The following is a 13,680-nucleotide window of genomic DNA, read 5'->3' on the forward strand; positions in this document are numbered from 1 at the left end:
GCATGAGTGTGGCCAAACCCCCCCAAAGATCGCAGGAGCATCTTGCAGAGCAACACCACTGGCCTCTGCAAAACCCCCAAAGCTGGCAGGGAAAGGGGAAAGCAGAGGTTGGTTTCAAAGAGGAGGCAGTTCCCTGCAGTTATCAAGAAGAGGAGAGGATGTGCCAGTCCCAAGTGGAGTACAGACATCATACAGCAGCTAATTAACTCCTCGTTTTGCTGAACGTCATTAACACCGAGCTTATTGTCAAAGCAACACCCTGCCACTCTTGCTGTGTCGACCACTTGCGGAGGGCAAGTACCTACTCCTTTTTGGAGCAGGACAGGACCTTCCTGGGAAGGTAAGGAGACCACAGAGGCTGCAGGTTGAATCCTGCTTCTTTCACAAGCACCTCGCCAGCCAGCAAACCTGGACTCAAAACGCCCCAGCTTGGAGCAGAGATTGGATTTGCAAAGAAAAAAACCACCCTTTGCAGGGTTTGTACTGCAAAAACTCCCACGCAGCGAGCAGCTGATGCAGATCAGGGCAGCGCCTGGGTACAGTCACCCAGAGCAAGCGTACTGTGATGCCCTCATAAGCTTGACTTGTCTACAAGAGGCAAACATGCCTCTTTGACAAGCCTGCGATGCCTGAATACACAAACACTTCGCCGCACCAGAGCAAAGCTTCCAGATCCACCCTTGCTGCACAAGAGGGTCAGCTGAATCCCTCCAGGTCATCTCCCTGGGGCTCCCCAGGCTTTGCTTACTGTAGAGTCAAAATACAGGAGCAAACGTACCCTCGTTCGGCTTGGCTTCGTCGTCTCCGTGGGGCCTCGTGTTCTCACCGAGCGCCGCCTCGTACTGGAAGGTAGCTGGCCCACCACGTACCGTTAGCAAACCACTGCGGAGGGCTGGGGATGCTTTTGGTCTACACTTAGGCTCTCAGCTTTGGGGCTAGGAAGCAGCTTCCAATGGTTGGTAGCATGTTGTGATCACCAAGAGCATCTTCTGGTCACTGTTATTTGCTTAACACAGATGTAAGATGAGCCCAGACCCCAGAGGGAAGATGAGCAATGCCTTACCCCAGGGATCTCATTCCTCAGGGGGACGCTTGTGCCGAGCCTAACATCAGCTGAACGTTACCTGCAGATACACGGCTCAGAGCAATCCTCAGGGGCCGCTCGGTATCTGCCTCTCCAGCGCCGCAGCTGGGCGATCCTTCCCCACCAGTCAGCATTTGGGGTTCAATCTGTTAACACTGTCCCAAGAAGAGGAGGCTCGTTACACCAACCCGACAGCGAGGAGGTACCAGCCACATCAACAGGAAAAAAAAAAAAAAAGCAGTCAGCGTTAATTAGGAAGAAGTGCTGGTGGCTGGAGAGCTGACTCCTGCCTGGAGAATCTTGTTATCTCAATAAATATTGCTAATAATTGAGGATCTGTCTGCTCGCCACAACGTTGTCCAGCTGACAGGAGCATTTAGAGACATCTATGTTATTCCTTAGCCAAAGCTGCTGGGGTATTAGTTCAGCACTGAATAATTCTGCGTGGTCTCATTGATTAATCATACAGTTAAGTCTTGCAGGCGGGACTGTGTGCAGGAAAGCCTCTAACTAGCCAACTAATTTAAGAAGTTGCTGAACGCACAGCCCAAGAGCAACGCTCATTTGTTTGTATTTCTTTATGCTGATGTGCTGTAAAACGTGCTTTTCCCAAAGCACTCCTACGGGCAAGGGGCAGGGACCCCAGGCTGTCCTTACTCATCCAAGCAGCCCACAGCTATGGAGAAGAGATTAATGCCTGTCCAAGGCTGGCTTAAAAATATTCAGCGAGCTCTGTGTTTTGACAGATCGGGGTTTTGATGGGGAGAAGCTTGTCATTGTTTCTTTGGAAAGTTTTGTCTGCAGTGAAGAAAAGAACGGTTCTCCAGCTGAGTGCGCTGTGAGGAGCAGGAGACCTTCTGCTGGGGCGTTTCACCTCCCACCCCAGAAGGTCTCGGTGCAACGTCCCATTTGGGGATAACCTGTCTGGACTCCTCATGAGCAGCTGCATGCCGTCCATCCCTCTGGCTTGTTCCTACTCTTGTGGGCTTGAGCCATCACGGATCCCTTCTCTTTCATTCTCTATTTAAACTTTCCAGGCATGTAAAGGTTAACGCCGTTTTCCTTGCTGTCAGGAATAACCACCCCCCACAATCCCAAACAACTCTTCCTATTTATATCCCTGCATTAATCAGAAAGGCTAGCACTTCTACATCTACGTGATTAAACATTAGGAGACCGGATTCTGTAGTGGTGCCTTATAATAATAACCAATCCTGGGAGCACAGGATGAATAATGGATCATGGCTCTATGCTACTGGCTTCTTGCTTTCCCTTCTTTCTTCTCTTTTTATCTTTCATTCTTCTCTTCCTCCTCCTCCTTTCCTAAGCTGGAGTTTGAGTTTGGGGAAAGAATACATCCATCCTTCATTCTGCAGAAGTTAGAGCTGTTGAGAGACATTGCTGCTTCCTATTCATCAGACCTTCTCCTCCCCAGCCAGATCCCCTGGTTACAGAACCTGGAGACCATCAATAATTCATGGCTCCATGAATAACTGGGGGATGATCACCGCTTACTTGGGAAGATGTAGTCAGGACCCATCCTCTCTCAGCTCCGTAAGCAGCTCCCCAAGTCTTGCTGCTAATCCAATAGAGGGAAACAGGAGCAAAACAGGTTAGAAAACAAGGTTTTCTGGCACAGGGAGGACAAGCGGTTCCATGCATGAGGTTGTGCCCTGTCCCATGTCCCAGGGACAGGCTGGACTGCTTTGGGGGGGTGATGTTAAGGCAGTGACTGCAAAAAAAAAAAAGCCTTCAGATGTCAGCCAGTGGGACAGGACACCAGTCAGGAGTATTAAACAACCCACCATAAAAGTCCCTTCATTTAATTCCGAGATGCTTTTCAGAGAAAGGCTTGTCGATTGGGTTTTTTCCCTGCTCCACAAGATGAATTTCCAATATTTTACAAGCTGAGGTCAAATTCAATTAACAGCTTCAGTGAGGGGAAAAAAACTATTGAAAAATATTGTGTTTTTTTAAAAACAGTATAAACTCATCCAACGAAGGGGTTGTTTTTCAAAAAGTGGGAAGAAATCCTTTCTTATTAGTTAAATAGCATCAGAATTAAGCAGAATTTTCCACATTTTCATATTCAGGGGCTGACGCATTTCAACTAACCCAAACCACAGATTTTTCACATTTTTTTTTTCACTCTTGTAGCCTGAAAAAAAAAAAAAAGTACATTTTGGATCCATGTAGAAAAGCTTCCCCCCCCTGCCCCAGTCCCTGGGTTCCACCCACTGAGCTGCAAAATCCCATTACTCACAGCGTTTGGCAGATGTGTATGTGACCAGCCTTGTGTGCAACCAGCACATCTGCCTTGCCTACAAATCCTGTGCCGATGCAGGCAGCCACCTCTGAATTGTCAAGGAACATAATCCCTTTTCCATCTCCTGAATTCAGCCCAGCGCTGGAAGAACCAGCGAGGAGTTTTGAAATATTTCTCGGCCAGCTAAAAGGCCGGGGTAGCTCAGGAGCAGAAGCAGAGGTGGACTTGGAGATTTCAGAGCCCAACTTCGACATTCGTTTTTGCGTGGCTCAACCAGCTCAGGGAGGGGGAAAACAGCGCTGACTTGTAACAAAAGCAGCTCCGCTTTGGTGGAAAATTGGCAGCATAGCTGCATCCCCTCAGTAAAAGTGGAAAATTGGCAGGTTTCCCCCAGCTGCATCCCCTCAGTAAGGATGCTGAAGGGTAGGAGGCTTTTGCCACCTGCTCCCGAGCTGGGTTTGAAGCAGCAATTTCTTCCTACGCCCTTTGCTAGCGTGAGCTCTTCCGCTTGGGCAAGAGGGGCTGCAACGGGGATGCTTTTCCACTGTCTTCTCCACGTTTCTGCTGGCTTCCCAACGCTGCGTGGGCCCCAAGAGCTCCTGAAACGGGCCATGAGGTGGCTGGGCAACATGTCTATCTGTAGCAAGACCTGTATTTCATTGCCCAAAGGATGTGGTTGGGAAGAGCTAGACTGACAGCTCTACAGACCTCTCCATCTTCAGAGCAGGTCTTGGCTAGAGCAGACCCCAGCAGGGTAGCGGGGACGAAAGGTCCTCTCTGCAGGATGGAAGGGCAGCCCCTCTCTCCAGCTGGATTTCCCATCTCTTACCATGCCGGGGGTGTTTAGAGATGCCAGGCTTCAAGAGCTAGTCACAAAAAGAGGAGACCATGCTCAGGTGCCCCTCGTCTCCTGCTTCCCTATTTCCATCCCTCCTTGTCTCTGGCACGAAGTGCTTCTCAACACAAGAAACAGATGCCCAGGGGCTGCGCGATACCAGCGAAGCCGAGTCCCGTAATGAGGATGCAGCCTCGCACAGGCTGTCAGGCTGAGGTGGCTTCAAAGGCAAGTTGAGATCTTAAATGTCTCCTTGACATCCCCAGCAAAATCTGCTTTCACAGAGGGAGATGCTTAAAAGACTCACCGCGGTGAGAGGGAGTCTGACCGAATGAGAGGAGTTTCACAACCTTTTGCGCGGCGAGGCAGCAGCGCAGGCGATGAGAGAACGCGACAGGGAAATCAAAGCAGGGTGAGGGAGCGCCCAGGGGTTCCTCCATCCCTCTGTGATGGAGGGCTGGCACGGGAGCCCTCTCCAAAGGCAGGCGGTCTGGAAACCACGCTCCTGATGCCCATAATAAGCTGTTTCCCCCTGAGTGCAATAGGTAACAGTCCGAACCCAGCTCCCTTGCCCTTCTTCTCCAAATCGCTCTCACCTACCTTCTAATTTGCAGTCAGAGGAAGAGGGGTCAGACCAAAGCCCCCCCCCCGAGCCCCGTACCCTGTGTCCAAGCAGCAGCCGGTTATAGTTGCCTGGGGAGAAACAGAAGAACAGGGCCAGCAAGCAGGGATATTTCTTTCAAATACTCTCCATCCAGTTTGCAGCTCAGGGACACCCTGGCCCAGAGGTGTTTCTGAGTATTTAGTAGCCCTCGGTGGATTTCTCCACCGCAGGCTTGATCCTTCATGTTACTGCAAAGCTCAGGCAGCCCCCTGTGTCCCCCCTGAAACTTCAGCCGGTTTCTGCTGGTGTGGTTCAAATCCGGGGCACGGCTTGCGTGGGAGCAGCAAAAGGCAAGCCGGCTCTAACGTGGTGAGATGGGGCTGCACGCTGCCACAGCCACATCAAAGCCAACTGCAGAGGTTTGAGAGGTCCCGGTCCAGTCCTGGTGGCCCAGACCCCACAGGTAACTCCAGGAAGGTTGGTTTAACGCTAGCAAATGACATTGTCTCCTCTGTGCTTTTTCCTTGCAGTTCCTCCAGACGATCCTATCATTATGGGGGGGCCCATCATCAGCCTGAGAGCAGGAGACCCCCTCAACTTGACCTGCCATGCAGACAACGCCAAACCAGCAGCCTCCATCATCTGGATGCGGAAAGGAGAAGTCATCAACGGAGCCACCTACTCCAAGGTGAGGCAGGATGGGGCTGGGGACACGTGCTGTGCTCTTCCCTGGCTTCAGAAAGGTGTACCGGGCCTGGCACTACTCTTCACAGCCCCAAAACATCTAGGGCAGTGCCTTCAGCTCTGCAGAGCTGGGACTCTCACCCTACATCACCCCGTACGACCTTCCCGATGGAGAGGCTGGGAGGAAAGCAGTCAGGAGGATGCAAGCGAGAAACTACAAACTGTCACCAAAATGGGCTCTGCTCTGAATCTGGCTGGCTTTTTGTACCCTCTCACAGCTTATAATTGCCTGGCATGCCCACTTTTCCCCCCAAAATCCCACCTGAGTGTGGTGTTAATACTGCGTACAGCCCCACTGACCTGGCCTTGGCTCTAGCAGAACCTCCGGATCGAAAGGTGGTTGCAGTGACGTATGTCCCCTCCTCCAACTGCAATTTTCCATGGAAAATTGTCAGGGTTGTTGGCATTTTTTAATTTAAACGGAAAGCCTTTATTGGGTCATAAAGGAAAAACATCAAAGAGCAATCAAGAGTGTACTCAGAACGCGTACCCACATGTTCTCCTGTTTATAAATGCCTGATGTCTGGTAAGTGCTAAAGATTCAGTAACACTTGACATTTCTAATGAAAATTTCTCAAGAACAAAATCCGAGACGTAAAATGGGTCAGTTTGCAGCCATTTGTAAATGCAAGCAAACTTCAAAGTCAGGAGTCAAAGGCATTCCTCTCAAGATCTTTTAATAAACATTTCACCCTCTGCTACCGCTGTGAAGCCTCCACCCAGCCGCATCCCGATCTGCCTGGAAAAGCAGGGGAGGCAAAACTCCCCCCTCTCCTCCTCCCTGTCCCCCCGCAGCGCCCATTGATAGCTCAGCTGAAGCTGAGCGCCTTCCTTGTAGCTGACGGGTGTGAGGAGAGGGGGAAATTGCCCCTTCTCCCTGTCTGCAACGCGAGAGGCAGCACTAATTAAAGCCAGAGAGAACTGACCTCTTCCTCTCTCAAATCAAGTGGAATTAATTAAAAGCCAGGCCATTGACATGCAGTTGTTTATAACTTAGTCTGTTCAACCCAAGCCTTCCTCTCCACTGCAGACTGCTCAGACCTGGCCCCGGGGAGCCAACATTTAAACCCTTTCCCTTTCAGACCCACAAGTGATGGCTATCAGAGAAGAAAGAATGCCCCTCCTTTATTTTTCTTTAAAATATTGCCGACAAAAAAAAAAAAAATCTTCCCAAGCAGAGCTTTCAGGCTGCAGCTCCATCTCACATGCAGTACGGAGATTTCCATGGCATTTTAAGCAGCTGTCAGGAAGGGGAGCCCTGTTCTGCCTGGGGGAAGCAGGGATGGTGTTGACTGATCTGGTGATGTTGAACCTCGGTTTCTCCTGACTTACCGGAGATTTTTCATGAAGCCCTTCCACAAATGCTTCCCTGCCACGAGCAGGGAAAAGTGATGCTCCGGGGCTAGGCATGCACAGGGGTGGTTGGCCAGCACCAGCTGCGTCAGAGCTCGTCACCTCAAGCACCCAGTCCCCACACATGCTCCAGAAACCCTAACTTGACCATTTTTGTGACTGTCTTAACCTTGTGAAATGTTAAAAAAGAAAAACACCCTTCAGAAAAACTCATGGCCGATTTTAGCCTTTTTTGGAACAGCAAGTTTTGATTTTTTGGGGGTCTGAGAAATCTTTCCCTTTTGGGGCTGCCTTTAAGATCATTCTTCAGTTTTCCTCTTTCTGCTTTTTCAATAAAACTAAAACCCAACTCAGATTTCATTTTATCCAGATATTCCAGTCAACCAAGAAGAAGCACTGTTCAGGTTATTGATTGCCTGAAGCCATTTATACTGAGTGATAATTTCTTTGTTGCTCTGAATTTCCAATCCACCAACTGATTAATATGCAGCCCCCCTGCAATCACAGCCAGGCAGTGCAGAATAGCCATAGCTGGCTGAAAACCCCCATACTTACCCTATTGAAGGGGACAGGGAATGGTCCCTATAGCCATAGGGGGTATTATAGGATCCTGCAGGGTTTGGAGGCTAACCCAGAGCTCAGGGGCACCGTGGGGGGAAGGTCCCAGACAGGCTTAGGGTTCACCACATCCTCAGCACCAAAAGTGGGGCCGTTCCACAAGGGAAGGGCACCCAGGGTGACAATAAAGCAAGCACAGGGCAGCATCCTTCGCACCAAAGGCACAGCACCAGAGGAACAGAGCGGGTTTGGTGGTCGTAGCAGGGTCAACCACAGCACAGCAAGCTCCAGAAAGTCCATAGTCATGAGGTCCACATCAGCACACCCAAAGCAAAGCCTGAGCTAGAGCCAGAGTTTAAATACAGCTCCTGGGCTTATGGGTGAAGAGCTCTTGGGTAGGTGCCCCAGATGAGGTTCGTCAGGGAAATTAAGGATTGTTGGTACACTCAGGCCCTAACGATCATGTACTAATAGGTCTTGGTCCTGCTTCTCCCCAGCTTCTGGGCTGATTGTGGTGACAATTTCTCAGCACCGTTCCTTGTCTAGTGCCTGACGGAGACACAAACCTCTACGCATGAACGCTGTGTCACGATGAACCCAGGTGGTGAAAGCATTAGTCTTGCTGCCATATGTTTATAACTCAATAAAGCGCTTGTCTTATGTTGAGAGGAGGAACCTTGAAGGTTACAGACTCGGAGAGAAAAACTGCCTCACAGGGTCCAAAATACATAGTTATGGGGTGGGTGTATCCGTGGGCATTTACCACTATTATCAACGGCTGGAAAAGCTGTGTTTCTGGCATTTCTGGTCCCCGGAGGATGTTGATAAACCAGGGAGAGGTCAGAGGAAAGCCCAGAGAATGATTAAAAGATTGAAAACCATGCAACGTCTTGAGAGCCTCCGAGGGCTCGATCAGGTTGGTTTACAGGGCTACAGGGTGACGTGACCGCGGTCTGTAAGAACTTGCAGGAGGATTAGGAGTTTGATAAGGCAGAGCTCCCGGGGCTCACCGATAAAGGCATGGCAGGGCACCACGGCTGGAAGTCAAAGTCAGATAAGTCCAGGGAAGAAACAAGGTGCCAAGGCTGAGCAGATAGAGCTGGTTAACCACTGCTGTACCAGGCTCGAGGTTTTAGACCTCCGGCATCCTTGGGTGTCCATCACAGTGATCACCAGCACAACATGAGCCAGAGAGGTGTTGTGGGCTGGTCTGGACCACTGCTAGGATCAGTCCCGTGCTGCTGGCAGCCGGCATCACCGCTCATCGCTGCGTAAAGCGGCCCGGGCAGCTTTTTGCACTCACCTGGCAGAAGGTGACAGCAGGTTCCAGAAGCCGCTTGCCCTATCTGTCCCCCGGCTCCCTCTTTCCTGGGACGGTGGGTGACATGTATCTCGCTGGAGCTGTGATTCCCAGGTTTAGGCAGAGCAGGGCTGGAGGGAAGCAGATGGGACTTAAGTGCCCAATTCCCAGGGAAGTGCAGTGAAATTTGTCTATGCCGTTCCCCTAAGGCTTCTCGGCAGCTTCCAGCCAGAGGAACTGTTATTGCAGAGCGCGCCGCTTGGCTGAGAAACTCGTAGGGGCGAGGGCCAGCTGTGTGTGTGCAGAGCCTGGCACGACTCTTGGCCAGGGGAAGGGACCCCTCTCCTGGAGGAAACCGCCTTTTCTCATCTCTGTTTCTCCCTCCCCAGACGCTTCTCCGTGACGGGAAGAGGGAGAGTATCATGAGCACCCTTTTCGTCGCCCCCTCCGACATTGAGAACGGGGAGAGCATCGTCTGCCGCGCCACCAACAAAGCCATTCCCAGCGGGAAGGAGACCTCCGTCACCATCGATATCCAGCGTGAGTACAGGGCGGGCTGTGATCCCAGCCTCCCTGCTCTCTCCATCGCTGCCCCAGGGCTGCCCGCATGGGTCTGACTCCAGGCAGGAGCGGGATGCTGGGGTTTTGGGGGTTTCCCTTTATTGGGATTTACCGGTACATCGATACGGGGAAGTCAGAGGCAAGACATCTCATCTCCCCTGAGCTGCCTGGGGCACCAGAGGGACACCAACACCCACGGGGACGGGCTGCTTCCCCGCTTTTGCATCTTGTGTCCGTGGTTTTGAGCAAAAGCAGCACCAGCTGCCATGCTCTGGGTGGCCGGTGGGCGTTGCACGTGGACGGACCCTGTGCCCTGATCCAGGCCTCTGGGGTCTCTGGAGCAGGGATGTATCCCAAATGTCCTTGGCTGAGAAAGCAACATCTCTGGACACGGCCAGTAGCAGAGATAAGGCCCATTAAGATTTCTGGTTCAGAAACACGTTTCCAGTCTTACAAGCTGTTCAACAGTAAGTTTTTTGTATTGTTCTCCACTGCGATGGCATGTTAGACACCTAACCGGTGGGAAGTCTCCCTCCCGTGACATACAGCTAGTGTCAATCACCATCTGATGGGACAGGCGTGTGTCGAGAGCCACTTCATTTACCCTTTACTGTAAAGCCATGAAGCAAAATCTTCCTTCCTCAAAAATTCACGTTTCACAGATCTCTTCCCTCCTCCCCTGCAATAGCTGTTGCTCTCGGGCTCATCCTGACCTCCCTCCAGCGGGGCTTCATTTGCACACACAATTCCTGCAGCTGTATTTACCAACAATTTGCAAATGCAGGGTGTTCAATATTAGCATGCCAGCTGCTTTCCAGAGCCCAATTAAAACTGGCTGAACAAACTCAAGCACAGCAGAAAATTCACCATTTAAGACTTCCAGCTTTTGCTGCCGGAAGATTAACAGGCTCTTGGGTCGCTGGATAGCATGTCCTGACAGAACCGGCCAGATAAAATGAGATAATAGCATGGGTTATTTCACAGCCGGCAAACAGTTACAATAGCTGGAGACGCACACGCGTTCTCACAAACAACGCAAAGCTGGAGACATCATTACACTGTGCTGTACAGTGCGGGGCAGGAGACATGAGCTGAATTCCTGAGCCTGATGGAATCTGCTTTGAAAAGAGAAAGACCCAATAAAGAACACCGATTTCCACTCCGAGCCATTAAATACTGCATGCTGTGAAAGTAATAACAATAATATCCTATCCAGCTATTAAAAGTATGTTGTTCTTAATGGGGTCTAATGAGGATATCAATTTCCCGGTGCTGGATGGGTGATGAAAGGATAGAAAAATACCAAGATGGATTAGCCAACCTGCGGTGGGGTGGATTTCGTCCCGGATGCGAGAGCCTGCTTTAGCTACTCTTAGTCCATTAGGTTTCAATCTCAACCTGGTAGGCAATTGGCTGCTTTCACTTTGTGAAGAGCTAAAGGTAATTTTCTTAAGCAAAAATTGTCTGGGCCACTCGTTTCTCCTGGGGGAACAGCCCTGAGCAAGGCTGGCTGCAAAGGCAAGGTAGGCTGCATACGCTTCTGCACCACCCCGGCGATGAAAGGAGGTCCTTCCCGTGGGTCTTCTTCCAGCAGCTAGCCGAGAAGCAGCACCTGAGGGGAAAAGAAGTGGTTTCTGCAAGGATAAGGAGGTGGGCAGCAGGTTTTGGCTGGTGAGCTTTCCCCAGCCCCGCACAACCTGCTGCATTTCACCCTGGAGCCCGCACATCTCTGCCTCCGCTGTTCACACCATGGCCCAGCTGCACGGTTCGAAAGAGACGGCCTTGCAAAATAATCCCAGGGAACCAAAAATAATCCCTCCCAGGAAGCAGCAGCCTGGTAAATCACTCCTCTTGCTTTCGTTTTTTTTTGCGACTCAAAAGAGCATCAAAAATGTTCACACTCAGCAAAGAAGCGCCCAGGGTGGGGGTTGTTTCCTAGGCAGGGTGTATGCGCGTGGTGGGAGAGAATATCCTCTTTCAGCTGATGCAAAGTTGAAGTTTGGCTCCCATCAATCTCATGCAGGCACTGCCTGACCATCTTAGCAGTCATGAAATAGCTGAGTCACAAACCCCTCCCCTTCCAAAAAAAAAAAAGAAAAGGGAGAAAAAAGAAAAGAACTGAAAAAAAGAAAAAACCCCAGAGCAGGGTCTGTAATGGAAACACTAAGCGACTCCAGCTGGAACATCTGTTCAATGTGATTTCCGTTCCACCAGCCACATCAAAGTCAGCCTCCTGTGAGTTATGCGCCGAACATCACAAGTGGGATTAAAATCATGTTTAATAGTTTGATATGCCATAAACTATTTATACTGCCAGAGCCCAGTGGCTCTATGGAAATGCACATCCAGCGTGCCGGGATGGGGAGGAGCAGGGTTATTGCTTATCCAAAGCCGTTTGCTCCAAGCCTCTGCACACACATGTGCAGTTGCTCATTTTTACACCTTTTTTTTTTTCATGGCAAGAAGGGATTTGACCGCCTCTGTATTTTTTGCAGGAGGTGGGAGCAGGAGAAAGAACGTGGAGGGTCTGTGGACCAGGGTGATGAGCAAACCGAGGGCCATGTCGCTGTGTTGGAGGGTCTCCTGCTGTGTTTATCCTTGTAGCACTGGAGTATTTTATTCCCTTTTGTGCTTCCCACTTCAGCCCAGAGCTGAAGAGGCATCTTAGTCTGCTTCCAGCTCCTCATTCCTGCTCATTTGGCCCACGAGCTGCTTTTGGATTCGGGGTAGAGGTTTGGAAGGGCTCGAATGAGGGTCCGGAGGGGAGAGGAGCATGGAGAGGGGTCTGCCCAAGAGGCAGCAGTGCAAGAGCCAGCACGCTGCCCTGCAGCCCGTGGAGCTCAGCCCGTGACCCCAGCGATCATTTGCCAGGTGCTAATTTAAAATAGTGGGAGCGGAGGGGTTTGCTCGGGTGCCTCCCTGGCTGCACGGCTGGTGAGGAGCGATGCTGGTGCGAGCGTGCTCGCGGGGATACGTGGTACCTGGGCGTGCGAGCATTTGCATGCATGCTCTCCTCCCGGCTGCCGGTAGGCTAGCTCTATCTGATTCCATCATTCAAATTAATTACAAGAAACCAGGCAGGAATTATAATTGTCACCGAGTGGAATTACATTCTGATGAGTTACAATTTGTCTCTTTTTTTTTTTTCTTCCCCCTTTAAAATGCCCCAAAACACGCTCACACGCACAAACTCACGCTATCCGCGGCACCCGCCGCCTCGCGGGGAAGCTACCGCAATATTAGAAAGCCCAATCCCATTTGTGAAAGGCAAGATCAAAGACTTTAATTCATTTCCTTTGCTCTTTTTTTCTTTTTTTTTTCTTTTTAATCTTCCTTTTTTTTTTTTCTTTTGAGTGCAGGGGGGAGCCGGGCTCATTTTAATACAAAGAGGCTCCTCTGTAAATCGTAGGCACAGCTACTAAACCATCAAACAACGGGGAAGCTACTAAAGAGAAGTGTGATTCATACTTAACAAAGGAAGGTGATTAGCTGTTGTTGTATAACAATAGGGAAGTGTCAGGATGCCTGCAAATGAATTAGGAGCCCACTATATATCTCTGGGCTGTTATGTTAGGGAAGCTCATTTATATTCCCAACTGCGCCCATCTTTATTGTCATTTGAATTGCACATTTTAAAATGAGATTAGGGTAAATTGAAAATACCTATAATTTCCCCGTCATAATTTCCCATCAAGAAGGCAGGTGGCTTTGCTCGCAACAAAGCGGGGCTTTGGCTGGGTAAATATCACGGGGCCTAATGAGGTGGGGACGCGGCGGAGGAGGAGGCACTGCCGGCCCTCTCCCATCTCGCCCGAGCCTCTGCCCAGCCAAGGTCGCTGCCGAGGCCACCTCGGAGACTCCATCTTCATCCCCAGCTGGTGGCCTTGCTGCCAGGGAGCATCCCGACCCATCCCACGCCGGGCAGAGACAGGCTGGAATAACGCAGGGTTGCTTGGGGTGCTGTCCTGCTCTCTCGGCCCACGGACAGACTTTCTTCTTCCCTCTCCTCCCCTGCAGCTCTGCCAGGGCCGAGCCTTCCCGTACCTTTGCGGACCGCATCGCTTTTTCCTCCGCACCTCCTCCTACGCGTGAGGTTTCACCCGTTGCCATCACCTTTGCAAAGCGGTACCCAGAAGAGAGGTGGCAGTCAAGCTGTTCTCGCACCAGTGTGCCCAGTTAGAGCCCCTACCCTCCAGCAAAAGCGCTGAGCAGTTTCCAGAGAGCCAGGTCTCTCCAGGATCCTGATTTGTGGATGGTGGAGGAAGCTGAAGCTGATGGAGGGAGAAGCTGGCAGGGAAGCTTTCGTCTCTATTAAGTTAAGCACAATGGCACTCCTTGAGCTTGCCTAGAGCCGTGGCTTCGTGGCTTCACAGCA

At 51.0% G+C, this 13,680-nt stretch overlaps 1 protein-coding gene across 2 annotated transcripts in view; it reads left to right on the top strand.

The window, feature by feature from the left end:
• The window catches only part of KIRREL3 (kirre like nephrin family adhesion molecule 3), a 338,789-nt gene that overhangs the window by 275,424 nt on the left and 49,685 nt on the right, over window positions 1-13,680 (top strand). For both annotated transcript variants that reach the window (XM_075173085.1, XM_075173086.1), the window contains 2 exons: window positions 5,320-5,477; window positions 9,134-9,284. In XM_075173085.1, the coding sequence (XP_075029186.1) occupies window positions 5,320-5,477; window positions 9,134-9,284 (309 nt within the window). The remainder of the gene's footprint in view (window positions 1-5,319; window positions 5,478-9,133; window positions 9,285-13,680) is intronic.

The sequence above is a fragment of the Calonectris borealis genome, chromosome 24 (genome assembly GCF_964195595.1).
Source record: "Calonectris borealis chromosome 24, bCalBor7.hap1.2, whole genome shotgun sequence".
Taxonomy (NCBI): Eukaryota; Metazoa; Chordata; class Aves; order Procellariiformes; family Procellariidae; genus Calonectris; species Calonectris borealis.